The sequence below is a fragment of the Telmatherina bonti genome (genome assembly GCF_933228915.1).
Source record: "Telmatherina bonti genome assembly, chromosome: 7".
In the NCBI taxonomy this organism is placed as follows: Eukaryota; Metazoa; Chordata; class Actinopteri; order Atheriniformes; family Telmatherinidae; genus Telmatherina; species Telmatherina bonti.
In genome coordinates, this window is record NC_136625.1 from 35,157,761 (window position 1) to 35,173,698 (window position 15,938).

A 15,938-nucleotide genomic window follows, 5' to 3' on the forward strand; every position below is an offset into this window, starting at 1 on the left:
AAGTATGAACTCTACCTACTCCCTTATGAACCCTTAATCTGTCAGTTTCATCTTAAAATATTTTCTTTTTCTGGTCAAAGCAACGTCTAGCACTGATGAAAAACTCAAACATACCCTGCACTTAAAACAGAACAGTAATTATGGCGAGCACTTTCCATAGGATGACCCTCACACTATTTACTTTGTCTCCCACTAACATGGGAAGTTCTGGGAACGCAGCGAACACTCACCACAATGGAGAGACATAATGATCAGAGAAAATATTATGTTCATGACCAGTGCATGAAGATTGCCTATGGGGGGGTTGACAGAATTAAGCCAAGATTACCCATTTCCCTTTGACAAAAAGAGGCAGAGAATATTTTTCACTATAAGAAGTATGTGTCATCAAATTTCACCTCCTCACTTACTTATTAAAACCTCAAAACCTGTCCTACAAGGGATGCCACCCAATGTAGCAAACACTTTCTCGGAACAAATTAAACACATAGAGCAAAAACACAATGCATATACTGGTTTTAGCAGAGGTCTTTTTTCTGTCACAGAGTGTTGAAAATCAAAAATCCCAGCCTGACTAAAATACCCATCAGTTGTCATGCTAAACTTGATGAGAACATGTATGTAACATGTACCATCTGTGTACTGAAAAGCGGTTGCAGTCATGCTTCAGTTAAACACTAATGAGGCCCTTGAATTGCTAAACAGCACTGATCACCTCATGACTGCTAAAAATAAGTAATGTGATTAACACATAACTTAAGCTCGCGTGGAAACCGACAGTAATCATGCCAGAAAAAAGGAGGACATAAAGGGGGGGAGGGTGAGTTTTAGAGGTTTTTTTTTTTCATTTTTGGTTCGTTTTGTTTATGTATTGTAACAGTTAAGGTTGCAGATGAGCTCGTTCATTCAAGACAGAACAATGGTGGAATATGTTGTAAGAGTTTTGGCACACCAACTTTATTTCTAAATTAAACAAACCAAAAAGACTCAAAAATAATAAAAGAAGCACTGAGTAATACTAACTTACAACTCCATATAAACCGTGTCCAGTAAGTTTAATTGTTAGTGAGATAATTGCCATGGAGTAAGCCCTGCTGTGAAACCTGACATACTGGAAGTTTGAAAGTGCAGTGCAACAGAAGGGTAAAACTCAATGATGGGTGTTGCTAGAAGAGTGGCCAGATTGGTGCACACTGCACTTGAGTTTTTATTGGCCACCGTTGGTGCCACCAGATATTCTCTCATGTACCACTAGTCGTCTGGTTATGCACTTTGAAAAGCTTGCAACACCGGTTGAGTGACAGATGTTACATGACTTGTATTTCCAGTGTGACTGGTGATATCTGTGGACGTTGAGGGTTTGTAAGTTCAGGATAAGTAATCACCAGACAGGTATAAAAGGCACAGGCAGAACTAGAATCCTGTGACTAATAACAGGTTTCCAACATGATATTTAAACTAATTTTGACTTGACTGAAACAGACTTGCAATGATATGGTCAAACAGTGGGCTGCTGTTGTAAGCTTGGTGTCCTCATCGAGCAAGGCTACAGGCAACACTGGAAAACAGCTATGTCTAAAATTACCACTGTGCTGGGGGGGGTGAAAATTTTCTTAGATACCATAATTTACATTTTAGCTCTCTGTGGTTTGTTGTTTGTGTTCATGCCTACAGACAATACCGCTACCTGCCGTTGAGTTTTATAACGGCACCCTTAAAACGGTGACGTCATACTGTAAGTTCAACAAAAGAATTGAGGATATAACAGTAAATAAATAAATAAATAAAAAGTCTTGGTTTGGTTTAATAAAATTAAAATACTTTTAAGAAGTACAAACATTAATTAAAATGACTGGAAATGTATTATAAAACGTATCTTGGATCAGTTAGTCACGACTGGCGAGTCAGATCAAAGCAATCGATCCAGAGCAGCTGGATTGACACTTTTGCAGGCTGACGGAAGTTCTTTGCATCCTCATAGGTAAGTGCATGGGTTATTTCCATATGAAAACGAGTAAATGTGGCTTTTTTTCTTTGTCATGCCTACTATTTTCAGTGAGCGGATGCTTTTAAGTGTTATTGTTTGAACAGTGCGCATGTGTCATGTCGTTTAATATGATGTCAGAATCTAGTGTGGGGTTGTATAATGGCTAGCATGCATTGCTAACAGTGGAGACAGGTTTGTTTTTATTCATATATGCAACCTTTAGATGGTAACTAGCATACGTTTGGATGTCCCAGTGTGTTTGATTATTGGAGAAAGAATAAGGACAACTGTTACATGTTTATCTCCAGGTATTTGCTAATAAAAACCTAAAAATGTGAGGTTGTCTAGCAGCTGACAAGATTACATGTTTCTTTTAGAAATGCTGAGACTCATTAGAGAGGAGTGATATCAGTCTCCATGGTAACACAGACTCGGGAAAGTTGCCATGTCCTCCATATCCATGTCGACATCCATAATCTGTGGTGGTGATGCTGCAGCTGCCATGGCAACGGTGGCGTGTGACCAAGCTCTGCTGGCCTCAGACCGCTACGCCAGACTCATCCTGGCCCAAATGAACAAGATGCGGCTACGCACAGACTTCTGCGACGTGGGGCTCAAGGTCGGAGACCGGGTCTTCAGGGTCCACCGATTAGTGCTGGCTGCCAGCAGCCCATACTTCTCTGCCTTGTTCTCAGGTGGGATGAGGGAGGCGGATAAGGATGAGGTGCAGATCATGGGAGTTGAAACTGAAGTTTTTGAGATTTTACTGGACTTCATATACACAGGTCGGAGTCGACTCTAAGATCCCCTACATTATGCTCCTTAAAATCACTATAGTTGGGTAAGGTGTTCTTGATGGAAACGTGTCTCTTTGTTTTTTGTTTCCTCATTCAGGAGCAATCAGCATAACTGTTGAAAATGTTCAGGAACTGATGGTTGCAGCAGACATGCTGCAGCTGAACGAGGTGGTGTCTCTGTGTGGGGAGTTTCTTAAAGGTCAAATGGACTCGTCCAACTGTGTCGGTATCTTTCAGTTCCTGGAGCAGATTGCCTGCCTGGAAATGTTGGAATATACTGAGAACTACATTCATGTTCACTTCCTGGAGGTATGTCAAGTCAGAGCTACAAGTCTATTACTTCCTAAAGAAAAACAATGTTATTCATGTTGCTCAAGGTGTTTTAATCATCTGATGATTTTAAGGGTTAAATTGAGTACAGACTCCTTTCTTCCTTTAGGTGTGCGCCACTGATGAGTTTAGAGTTCTGTCAAAGGATCAGTTGGTCAGGCTTCTGAGAAGTGAGGAGCTGAGGATTGAGGATGAATATCAGGTATTTACTGCTGCTATGGATTGGGTTCTCCAAGATGTGGCAAAGAGGAAAAAACATGTCGTGGAGGTGTTGGAGGCAGTCCGCTTCCCTCTGCTTTCCCCACAGAGACTGTTTAAGTACATAGAAGGTGAGGAAGGTGTAAAGAAAAAAAAAAAAAAAAAAAACCATTCGAAAAAATTAGTTTTGAGTCTTTTAAAGTGGTATTACATTTTCTAATATATAGGTTTTAGTTTTTGTTGTTAAACCCTTAATAACTACATTTATTTATTGATAATCTTATACACACACAAACAAACACAGGTGTATGTATATATACATACATATATATATATATATATATATATATATATATATATATATTAGATATATATATATTAGATTTCTTCTGTTCTTCTTTTTATGTGTTGTAAAATATGTTTAGATTTATTGTACTTGTGAAAGTTTGTGTCTGTTTTTTTTTTTTTTTGTCATGTTTTGTCGTGTTTTGCAACTCACTGTAGCTGCAGTTTGAAGCTAAAAATCCAGTCACAATTTCTCTGTCCGTAGGCATTACTGACTTCAGCCTGCGGGTGGCGCTGCAGACTCTGCTAAAAGAATACACAGAGGTCACAAAATCTCCCAAAGAAAACAAGGTGTACAGTCAGCTCCAACCAGCCAAGATGAGGCCGAGAAGAAAAGCCAGAAAGTACCTCTATGCTATAGGTTCTGTGTCACACACACACACACATCTTACATAAATAATAGTAAAAATCTGCAGGATTGTTCATCAAAAGTGAGAAGTGAAACACAGACTTCATGAAACTGAAGGTGGACTTCTCTCATTTCCTCATGACAGGAGGCTACACGCGGCTGCAGGGCGGTCGCTGGAGCGACAGCAGGGCGCTGAGCTGTGTAGAGCGCTTCGACACCTTTAACCAGTACTGGACGACTGTGTCGTCCTTGCATCAGGCCCGCAGCGGACTGGGAGTTGCAGTCTTGGAGGGCATGATCTACGTGGTTGGAGGTGGGAAAGCTATGTCGAAACTCTGTGTTATCAGAAAACTGAAGAAACTCACTATGTTTTTATCATTTTTAGGGGAGAAAGACTCGATGATTTTTGACTGCACAGAGAGATACGACCCGGTCACCAAGCAGTGGGCGGCTGTGGCGTCGCTGAATTTTCCTCGCTGTGGAGTCGGTCTCTGCCCCTGTCACGGCGCCCTGTATGCACTTGGTAAAAACCAAGCCTGCACTGCACTTACACTTGAGTAAAATACTCAAGCATGCATTTAGGGCTACACAATGTGTTGGAAATGTTCCTTTACATGCAATAAAAACATCACAAAGACATTTACACTTGGACTACTACAGGTTCGTTAATGAGGGCTGCATTCCATTTAGCTCAGGGGCATCAAACCCAAACGTACAGTAGGCCAACATTTAAAATTGGACAAACTTGTGGGCCAACATTGATATTTATTGAAAAAATCTTCTAAATATGACAACGAACCTCATTTAACCTTCTGCGGCCAAATGACGTGTGATCAGCTACTGTGTTTCCGCTCAGGCTCTCACTTCAAAATGCTTGTTTGTTTTTTTTTTTTCTGGGCTCACAAACTTTCATCGTCCACTTTTTCACAAACTCTCTCTGATTGAAGGGGCAGGGTGTTTTTACCATCTCTAATGCAGTAGCTTCAAGTTGCTATGACTACTGCCTACAGAGAAGAAGGTCCTGGTCTGATTGACGCACCAAACCACCACCGGGTTTGTAAAATTGCAGCACATGGGCATTCTAATAAAGGCGGTCCAGCTCTAGTAGTCGTTTAGTATTGCCTCGTGGGCCAAAATTGGCTCGCAGGCCAGAGTTTGACGCCTGTGATTTAGATGGATCTCTACTCTTGTGCATGTTTTACAGCTAAGTAACATGCACTGTTGTAGAAATGGGATGCACCCCTCCTAAATACCCCTGAGATTTCCTAAAACTCTGCCCGTCCAAACCAAAGTCACACAAGTTTTTTTGTTGGCCCGCCTTGAGCTTTCATTCCAGCAGCATTCGCTGTGGCGTCGTTTCAATAAGCGTCTGCAATGTCCCAACATTATTCCCTTCTGGAGTTACATTCGGTTTCTCCAGCAGCTTGTACTGATTATTGAAGTACTGTGCAAAGCTTTCTCTGGCTCATCCTAAGGATTCTCCGTCGAATCAAGTCTGGACTATGTGGAGCCCAATCCATGTCCAAAGCTATGACTTGTTCCCTGAACCACTCTTTTACAATCTGAACCCAGGAATCCTGGTGTTGTCATCTTTGAATAAACCCGCGCCATCATGGAAGATGGAATAACCTGCTCATTTAGTATATTCAGGTATCAGCTGACCTCATTAATTAGACACATAATGTAGCTGAACATAGACCTGACCAACTGCAGCAAACCAGATCCTAGACTGCCCTCTAAGACTTGTACAGTATTCATTAGACATGATGGCTGCATCACTTTATCTGCCTTCCGTCTACCCCTGATGCCCCCCATCAGGGTAAATCTGGACTCATCAGATCACATGACCTTCTTCCGGCTCCAGAGTCCAGTCTTTTTGCTTCTGAGCAACCTGAAACCGTTTTCTCTGGTTATCCTCACTAGTTAGTGGTTTTCTTATGGCGACAAGTAGTTCAGTCCCTTCAGTTCCCTGCATATTGATAAAAAAAATGTTCTTACCTTCACAAGTAAACATAGTCAGGAGTTCTTCTGGTGTTTTTCTTCCATCTGACTTCACCAAAAGCTTGAGTGATCACCGATCACCGTCATTCTGAATTTTTTTTCTCAACCACAATTCTTGCTGGAAGACGATGGTTTCCCAGTATCATTCCAGTTATTAACCTTCAACACACTGCCGGCGCATGAATGCGCTGAAATCCAGTAACACAGTTCACTGTTGGTGAACCTGCAGGGTCACATTTAGAAGACATAGATGTGTCTGAAGGGGAACTGTTTGAGTTATTCTGAAACGAAGAGATCGTCGCTCTGCTCGTCCGAGAGATTGATCGGAATGAAGACCAAGTAAAAGATGCCGAGGGGGGCGGAGCAGGACGATGGAGTCGTGTTGGTAGAATAAACTCCTGATCTTCACCAGTAAAAAGTTCCAAAGAAAAACTGTAAATACATATATATTTTTTTTCCCCAAGAAATATATGCAAAAGACAATGGAAAAAAAGACACTGAAGATATTTTTTCATTTTTTTATTACAACAATAAACAAGAAAGATTTGTGCCTTTGAAACAGGTAGGCATGATTTTTTTTTCTGTTTGTGGAAAAAAACGTCTTTTTTTATGCAGTGATGAAGGTTAATAATGCGTTGGACAGTACTTAACCCAGTTTTAGTAGTTTTCTGTAGATCATGGTCTTACAAGAGCAGCAATCCAGCAGATTTTCTGTGTATTCCTGCTCCAACACAAACAAAACGGCTCTAACAATCAAGTCCTGCACAATGAGTCAGGAGCGTTGAAGCAGGGATACATGGAAAACCTGCTGGGCTGCAGCTCTCGCAGGACCTGATTGGGTAACCCTGCCTTAGATATTTCCTCTGCTTGTAGCCAGTGATTTGACCCTTCTTAAACAGACAGACTTTTCCACAACCACAGGAAGTGTCTTCCTGCATGGTTGTTTAATGAAAAGGAAGCAACTCATTGAATCGTTTGGAGCTTCTTCTTTTTTTACCAGCAGAAACCTGATCATTCATGTAGTAATTATCCTACCTAGCTAAATCCAGGTGGTGACTTTCTTTTGGGCCTAGCAGTGTGCATGCACTTTTTTTTCTTTTTTTTTTTAACATTTTAAGAGTCAAATAAAGACTTGCTAAATGGTGAATGGGGGTTCCATTCCTAGCAGAAGAAGATCTGCTTTTATGCGTGTTTTACAGCTGGGACATAGTTGCAGAAGTGGAATGCAGCCCTCGTTTTACACCTCAGATTAGTTCAATTATGTGCAGAAAGATGTTAAGGGATGACATTGGCTCAGGTGGTAAAGTGGCTTATCTTGTGACGTGACGGTCTGCGGTTTGAGTCCTGCTCCCTTACGCTGCTGCAGTCCTGGTTGCATCAGGAAGGACATCTGCAGAGGCGGCAATTCCTGGTCCAGAAAGTAAAAGTAGTAAAAGTAAAAGGCAGCCGTTCCGACCAGTCGCCAAACCAGCTGAATTTAATTGAGCAGAGTTTATTTACCAGGTAAAACGAGCCTGTTAGTGAAAACACCTGTTCTAAATGTACAGGTAGATCCAAAAACATGGCAGGACTTTTACTTTCTGGACCAGGAATTGTCCCCTCTGGGCATCTGGTGCCAAAAAGTTCAACTGTGCCCTTTGTGGCGACTCCTTCAGAGCGACAAGCCGAAAGGGAAACAACTTGTCCAGAAACATCTCTCATTTTCTTTATGAAGTTGTTTAATTTATATAAAATAATTCTAACTGAGAAAATCATCAAAACTATCCGATGCAACAGGTTGGCCCCCTGCAGAGTAATACTTTGTGATTTAATAAGAATGAATAACTCCTAACCTGCATTTTAGTGATACTGAGAAGTTAAATGTCTTGTGATTGTAGGAGGTTGGATTGGCTCAGAGATTGGGAAGACCATGGAGCGCTACGACCCGGAGGAGAACAAGTGGGAGGTCATCGGCAGCATGGCCGTTCCCCGATATTACTTTGGCTGCTGTGAGCTTCAAGGTGTGTTTGACTACTTTTTACGCTGTAAATATTTCCATCTCTTTCTTTCATCTTTCCTTTTCTCTCTCCAGGTTTCATTTATGTGATTGGAGGCATCAGCGATGAAGGGATGGAGCTGCGCTCAGCGGAGGTATATGATCCCATCTCCCGCCGATGGAGCGCCCTGCCCGTGATGGTTACACGTCGCGCTTATGTGGGCGTGGCCTGCCTAAATAACTGTATATATGCTGTTGGAGGCTGGAATGAGGCACTGGGAGCACTGGAGACGGTGGAAAAGTACTGCCCTGAGGAGGTAAAAGTGCCCTGACTCTGTCTTAATATGTGTAACATCCACAGCTGGACCTTTTCCTCACACATGTAAACGTCTTCCTGCAGGAGAAATGGGTGGAGGTGGCCCCGATGTCAACCGCACGAGCAGGCGTGTCTGTGTCAGCGGTCAACGGGCTGCTGTACGCCGTCGGCGGAAGGGCCGCCAGCAGGGACTTCTCAGCGCCTGTGACGGTGGATTCCGTGGAGATCTACGACCCTCACCTGGACACGTGGACGGAAGTCGGCAACATGATCACCAGCCGCTGCGACGGCGGGCTGGCCGTGCTCTGACACACAGGAAACAGGCTGAAACTGCCAACGTCTGTTTCTGCACCTGAATCGTCCCCAAAAACTGTGAAAGAAAAAGTTGCACCTTAAGAAACACGCAGGAAATGTGTTTCTGCCTCAAACGGACGTCACCTTGTTAGCAAAGTTATTTATAGCTGGATGTCTCACCTCTGTGGCGGTCACAAGCATTTCTCATCGTATAAACACACAAACAGCGGAAGCACAGCGACGACTGGAAAGTGCCAAAAAAAAAAGCTAACTTTGCTGTTTTGACTCATCAGATTCATGATTTTCAGTTCACTGAGACATTTTACTTGAATATGAAAAGAGAGAAATCTCTTATTTTTTATTACATATTTAGAGTTTCTGGTGAAAATATCCTGACTGAAGGGATAACTTGTGATAATTAAATGCTGCATGTTTACAATACTTTGTGTGCTTATACCTCCAATGAAATGAAAAATAAGGCTTTTCATGTTTCACTTCCCAATCAAATATGACACACTGTACATTCTGACCCCACACCGTGAACCATTTGGAAAAGATTTTTATCTAAGAATGGTAAATAAAATGATGTCTTATAACTTCTCACTGTTTTCTAAATGGAAAGTTGTATATCTTGATGATATGAGACAGCTAGCAAATATAAAAGTTAAATGTACATTGACAATTTTTAAAGGATTAAAAGGTTAAAACCTAAATGTAAAGTGATCAGACGTGAATCGCCTTCTGTAACTTCATTAAGACTTAAGTCAATCAAAAAAAAGCCCCAGTATTTCCTTATTTAATAAATAATTACCATTTTGTGTTTCTGGTTGTCTTCACAGTTTGACGCTTTCCATTTACTGAGTTGTGGCCAGAAAAGAAACTTCACAAGCGATATCTCGCTGAGTTGTGGGTCGTTTGCTTGTATCCCTTCACATGGATGTTGCATGCCCAAGTTCCCGGGGAATGAAGTGGTGGTCAAACAAACTAAAAAGGCTAATGTGCAAAGGAGGCCGTGAGATCTTGCGAGTGTTTTCAATATTTAGATGTAGCTACACACACTGGAGACTGTTAAAGGTGGAGTAATACAATAAAGATATAAAGGTGCAATGTGTAAGAATTACTGACATCTAGTGGTAAACATGGGCATAGAAATGACTTCAAAAGCCAAGCACAGCTAAATGGACAGACAGACATAAATGTTTATATCTGCGATTAGATCCAGTTTCTTCAGCTACAGATATGACGGCACTACGGCAACTACTTCAAAATGGCTATTGGCTTTTTCTATGTACATTTTAAGGTGTTGTCCAAAACGAGGCTCTAACATCTATCAAACAAAGCTAGTTCTGCAGCTTTATAGCTCAGAGGATTCTCATATTGTATGGAGTTGTTTATCCGGAGTAAAAACAGTAGCACAAATATGGCAGCTGCCATGTATGCTAACCATAGACTGTATATAAAAAGATGGGCGGAGCCTCAGTGACGTCACCAATAGGTTTTTGAAGAGCTGAATTGAAGCTCGGTCGACAGTTCCTACCACCGCCATCTTGACAGGGGCATGCATGTCATCTCGCCCCGAAAATACAACTATGGGCAAAGAGGTGGAGCTGAGACAGGGGCTGTAGGAGTCATGGTGGATGATTGACATCGAGCGAACTCCAAGCTGCCTGTAGCTCTGAGCTAACTGAGCTAACCCGGAAATACAGGACCTAGCCAGTTAATGGAGGTAAGCTTGCAAAAGCCAAAACCGCAGATATTCTGCGTCCTTCTTACTTGAAGCGGGGAGATCGGGTACTTGTCAATCAAAAGGACACGCCCCCAAATATGCCAAATTTTTAGATTAAATTACTTTTAAATGGGCGAGTTAAAAAAATTCACTCCCCCCACAGTTGTCATGAAGGTAAACCTGACCTATCAAACCTAAAATGGATTTTTGAACCAGGCTGTAAACATGTTTATTTCTGCTGTAAACAGGTTTATTTCTGCTGTTAACATGTTTATTTCTGCTGTAAACATGTTTATTTCTGCTGTAAACATGTTTATTTCTGCTGTAAACATGTTTATTTCTGCTGTGAAGTTGGTCTTTTTAACATGCTCTGTTTTGCAGCCCCTAGTGGATGAAGGGGGAACTGCAGTTTCATGCACTTCCGCATAGGCTTTTCTTTTAACCACCGAAGGCTCCGTCCATCTTTCATATATGGTCTATGGTTAAGATTAGGAAGCATTGTCTTTGATTGTCTTTTTCTATTTTCCTGATGCATTTAAGAAAGGACACAATGTAAAAAAAAAAAAAAAAGGTTCTTTAAGTTCATTACCAGAGCCAGGTAAAATATTGATGACTCCTTTTGGAATGCCAGCAAACTTCAGAGCAGTCAGTGGAGTAACCTGTAAAGATCAGAAATAATGCTTAAAACAAAGCTCTCCCGGTCGATGCTCTACTGAACAAAATCAAGACAACATGATAAGGGGGTATGAATGATTTCATGTTGTTGTTTATAACATATGCTGATGCTCACCTGAGCAGGTTTTCTTTTTCTTTTTTTTAAAGATATATTATTGAATGATTCCTTCTGATTTAATTGGGGTTTATTCTGGATTTCATAACTAAAATATGACAGTGCCTTACCTTACAACATCCATGGAGGCAGCTCCAGACTTAAAGAAGTCTGTGGTGTCCTCAATGGCTGGTACATTGCTTAAAATGCCCTTCCAGATGTTCTTTTGCATAAAAAAGGGAGAAAAATGTCACCTTTCATCAGTTCAACTTGCTTTCATTCAGTTATTTGTTTTTAGTCGGGAAAAAAACCTTTAACTTACCTTAATTTCCTCTGCTAGCTTCTTTTCATCATCGGTCAGCTCTACACTGGAGCTTTCTCCAGCAGAGAAATACTTGGCGGCAGGGATCATCTTTCTATCCTCAAACTGCAGGTTCTTCACCAGGATCTATCCATTAAAAGGAAACAGAGTAAATAGATAAATACAGACACATGACAAAAAAGTTGCGCTGACACATCTGTATTTAAAAAGTCTGCTTTGTTTGCATAACCCATCAGCTGTACTACAATCCTCAGTGTAATGGCAGGCAAATAAAGCTCAGCCACAGTTGTTCAGCTCCACTTGTGTACTTTGGATATTTCTTAAGTAATAAGACAAACTGCAGAGAAACTCAGCCTTCCCGTCAGCTCCATACAGAACCAACCCATTCTTTGTGATGATGCTATAGGTTGGGAAGCGCCCTCAATTTCCATAGGCTGACCTGCCGGTGCAGACACCCCCCCCCCCCCCCCCCCCCCCCCCCCCCGCAACATGGACGAGCCATAAAGAGTCACAGACTGAGAAAAGACAGAGAAAAGCATTGAAAGACATGTATCTTGTGTTCCCATGAACAAATACATGCTGATATTTATAGAAAAAAAATTGTGATTTTTCATAGAACATTTACAGCTTGATCACGTTTAGATCAAGTGGCAAACTCTTACACACTACAACAGTTCCAATCTCTTCTGCAGATATGTACCGTCCATCTTCACTTGTTGCAGATTTACTGAAGACTAAACTATCTTCCTGGTTGTTACAGACAAATAATCCCACTGTCTTGTTGATTAATGAAGCAATTTTCTATTTTTGCTTTAAATAACCAATAAAGAATTACTGTACATATAATTAAATCTCATTTAATGATTTTAAATAATTCAAAATGTTTGAACAAAGCTTTGAATGTCAATTTTATCTATTACTTTATTCATCTATTTATTCTATGTCTTTATTAGACATTATTAATGTTTATGTCTTTTATCTAATTCAGCCATCAATTAAAATCCATTCAAATTTTTAAAAAAAAAAAAAAAAAAAGTTTTTGGGGCAGCATTTAAAATGCAATTAATTAATTACAAAATTATTCAGATGAATCCTTTAATTAAAAGACATTACTGAGTTAACCAAGTTAACCTGGGAAACCAACAGCTTGACACTGAAAAGTACAAGCTATTCTTCTGTCTGGGAGGTGCAGCAAAGTGAACTTTTATCTGTGTGATTTATGCTAATTGTTCAGCCATCTTCAACAGCTTTTTGGGGGTTTTTTTGCAGCATTTCCTCCCAGACATGGGAATTTGTGCTAAAAGGAATGCTGCAATGGTTCAGTGAAAACTACACAGAGCTTCAAGCTGCTGTCTTACAGTCAAACTCTCACTCTGGAGTTGGATTTATTCTGAATGCCCTCGTAGCTCGCTCCTTCTTCTGTCTGGGGAATTCGAGGCGCCTTTCCATCAGCAATGAGCTGCACTGATTCCACCTTCACAGAAAGTAACAGCTCAGTTTGTGTGAGTGAAGTTCATAAAATGTTCTGCTGAAAACTGCTGCTGGTTTACCACAGCTTTGATGCCCTCTGGGAAGAGGAAGCGGTTGTACAGCGTGTCCACGGTGTCGTTTGGCTCAACGGCACATTCTCTCTGCAGGAGAATGGGCCCAGAGTCCAGTTCATCATCAGCCCAGAAGACAGTGAAGCCAGCTTTTTGATCACCATGGATCAGGGTCCCTATAACATATAAGGTGAAATAAATTCAAAATGATGCGGTACATGGATCATAACTATGGACTGTGTATGAAGACGCTCAAAAATAAATCAGACTAATTAAGACTGAAAGTTACAAGCTGTCTAGAATAGATTCTTATCAAGCAAATTAATGTTAAGATTTTTGTTTACTTTTTTCAAAACTCAAAAAATATATTAAAAAATAACAACCAAATACCTTGATATTTCACTATTTCATGTTGCAAAACATCCAGTCAGTTACCCAACTAAGTTACTCTTCACCGCGTTTGTCAGGTATTTTTTTTCCTGAACATTATGCAACCGTTTCAGCACTTTGCTGCCATTGACCTGACTTGTGCGATGGTGATATCACATTCATAATGAGCATGTAGTTAAAAGAAAAAAGTGATATTGTTCGGTATTTCTGCTTGGTGATCTTCCTAAAGCGAGCAGCCTGACTGAATGCAGAATAGCTGAAAGACTGAAGATAATGAAGAAGGAAAGCTGCCGAGAGACATGAAAAGGAAACATAAACAACAGCTGCACTGAACATCTGTCATTGCCTTAACACTTCATTTTACTCTATTACAAAGCAGTTGATGTGCACTTTTTTTTCCCTGCAGAGCAATATTAAAGCACAAAGAAGGGAAACAAGTAAGATGTTTCTCACGACGCCCCAATGTGGCAAGAAAATGCTTTAATATGAGGAAGACTGAGTACCCCCAACTTAGACCTGCATGAAGTTAGGCACACATCCTCAATAAAACTTTATGAAAATAGACTTAATACTGTTTGTGCTGCTTCACTTTTTGAAAATCTGACATCCGAGTACAAATCAAACACAGCATAAACCACAGGCAACCACTGTACTTTCTTCTTCTTTGTGCTTTTAATCCATAAAGACCCGACGCATGAAAAATGTTGAGATAACAATGTTGTTTTTTTTTTAGGAATGATTATATTTATTACCATGTGATATGTCAAAGTTTTTATTGTGTAGTCTTCTGCTTTCGGGTATCCATTAAGGGGCAGAAGACAGTAAGGCTGGGCAATTAATCGTATTTTAATCTCAGTACGATCTGGGTTTTCAACGATGATAAAAATAAAAGTGTGTGATTATTTTTCTCTCTGCAGTTTCCTCTCCTGCTGTCTTCAGCTGCTAATCGAGCGTCTCTGGCGTTGCAGCGCTGTGCTGTAAACTCCTCCCACAGCCGCTTTGCTTTCATTCAGACACTGTTGCCAACTTGGAGACTTTCTCGCTAAATCTGGAGACTTTTTTGTTAAAAGCAACAAATCTAGCAGCTTTTACTGGAGTTATTAGAGACTTTTCTGGTGTTTTGGCGACTGACTTGAAGGCACATATTGTTCTGCAGTTACTGTAAGGAAGGAGCAGCGGGAGCCTCTCCCGTCCTAAAGCACTCCCAGGCGGCCAGTCTCAGTCGGCTCCGGCTGCAGGTCAATGTAGAATAACTGCAGTAGGTTGTGGAAGTTCACCTAAACATAGTTTATACCATTGTCAGTGACAACTGACTGAATTATTTTCCTATACAGAGTTCGGCCAGTTAAACACTGTAATATCCCTCCGTTACGGGGCGTTACCATAGCAACGCGTTAACCAGCTAGTTCAGATCAGGCGTCTTTTAACAGGTGAATGAGAGAAACGCGCTGCAGCCTGACAGCGGTTGTTTGGTATAAAACGTACATCAAGGCCAACATAAAATAGTTCCTATATAAGCGGTAAAAGCAGATTAAACAACTTGGAACCGTGCATTAGACGGTTATAATGCACAACATGGAGTCGAGAACACCACGACGCGCAGCGTTGTTTATAAATACTGGATAATTGTGGTAAATAATCGAGATCTCAATTTCAGTCAAAATAATCGTGATTATAATTTTTGTCATAATTGAGCAGCTCTAGAAGACAGATATCTGAATGTGTTCTACAGAATTTTTGACCAAAGATTTTACCATAAAGTGAAGTCAAATGTCTCAGAAACTGTACGTATCTAAAAGTCATGCTGGGTTCTCGTGGGTTAAGGTGTTACTCATCCCAGCTATCAACCTATCAACCCTCTCACTTCACACACAGAGTTCTTTGTCCTTTCAGAGACACTGTAGTGAAAATGGTGGCATAAATTTGGCTCTTTCTGTGTGAATAAAAACATCAACTGAGAATTTAAAAAGTAATTAGATACCAATAAAAACACACTTTTTAATTACATATTAAATGTTCTTGACACTGGGCTTAGCTAAACAATCTAAGGTGTTTTGGTGCTAGCATTGTAGCCCTTTAGCAGGCTAGCATTGTAATGATAACAGGAGCTGAGAGATAGGAAGGGTGGAGAACAGACAAGCCAGGGGAAAGATAAGAAAAGGCCAGTATAGGGAGGCCGGCATCAAACATAACTTAACCATCAGAGAGAATTGAGGCTCTTGGCACTTACAACCTATACGGTGGATCAGAAAAATATTCTGCTACATCCAGTTTAGCTGTGAGCTAAACTTCAGCTACAGGCCACATCCTCCCAACTCCACCCCCCCTTACCAGTTGATGGCAGAGGCTCCTCTGTGAAGAGGCAGGATGGAGGGGTGGTAGATGATGGAGCCATGCTTGGGGTGGTCGATGATATTCATGGGGATGAACTGGGAACAGAAGAGCATGACATTCAGCTCGGCATCCACGGCTTTATATGCGTCCACCACCTCCAGGATGGGCTTCCCCTTGACTCGCCACCTTGGAAACTTGAAAACGGGAGTCCCGTCTTTCTCCGCAGCCACCGCTTCGAGGAGAGAAATAATGTTCAGAGATGTA

At 41.0% G+C, this 15,938-nt stretch overlaps 1 protein-coding gene across 1 annotated transcript; it reads left to right on the plus strand.

Moving 5' to 3' along the window:
• Positions 1–1,931: 1,931 nt before the first annotated feature.
• On the plus strand, positions 1,932–9,367 carry ipp (intracisternal A particle-promoted polypeptide). Its single transcript, XM_079243502.1, has 10 exons — positions 1,932–1,981; positions 2,365–2,772; positions 2,882–3,093; positions 3,224–3,443; positions 3,863–4,018; positions 4,152–4,319; positions 4,392–4,529; positions 7,885–8,007; positions 8,079–8,299; positions 8,383–9,367. The coding sequence occupies exons 2-10, from the start codon at positions 2,433–2,435 to the stop codon at positions 8,605–8,607; spliced, it is 1,803 nt and encodes a 600-aa protein (XP_079099628.1). The 5' UTR covers positions 1,932–1,981; positions 2,365–2,432; the 3' UTR covers positions 8,608–9,367.
• The last annotated feature ends 6,571 nt before the right edge of the window (positions 9,368–15,938 follow it).

Bases quoted from the DNA above. Each gene is read 5' to 3' on its own strand.
- ipp (XM_079243502.1), top strand. From the start codon at position 2,433: ATGTCCTCCATATCCATGTCGACATCCATAATCTGTGGTGGTGATGCT. The intron at 3,094-3,223 runs GTATGTCAAGTC...TTCTTCCTTTAG, and splicing joins TTCATGTTCACTTCCTGGAG to GTGTGCGCCACTGATGAGTT. The intron at 4,320-4,391 runs GTGGGAAAGCTA...TATCATTTTTAG, and splicing joins CATGATCTACGTGGTTGGAG to GGGAGAAAGACTCGATGATT.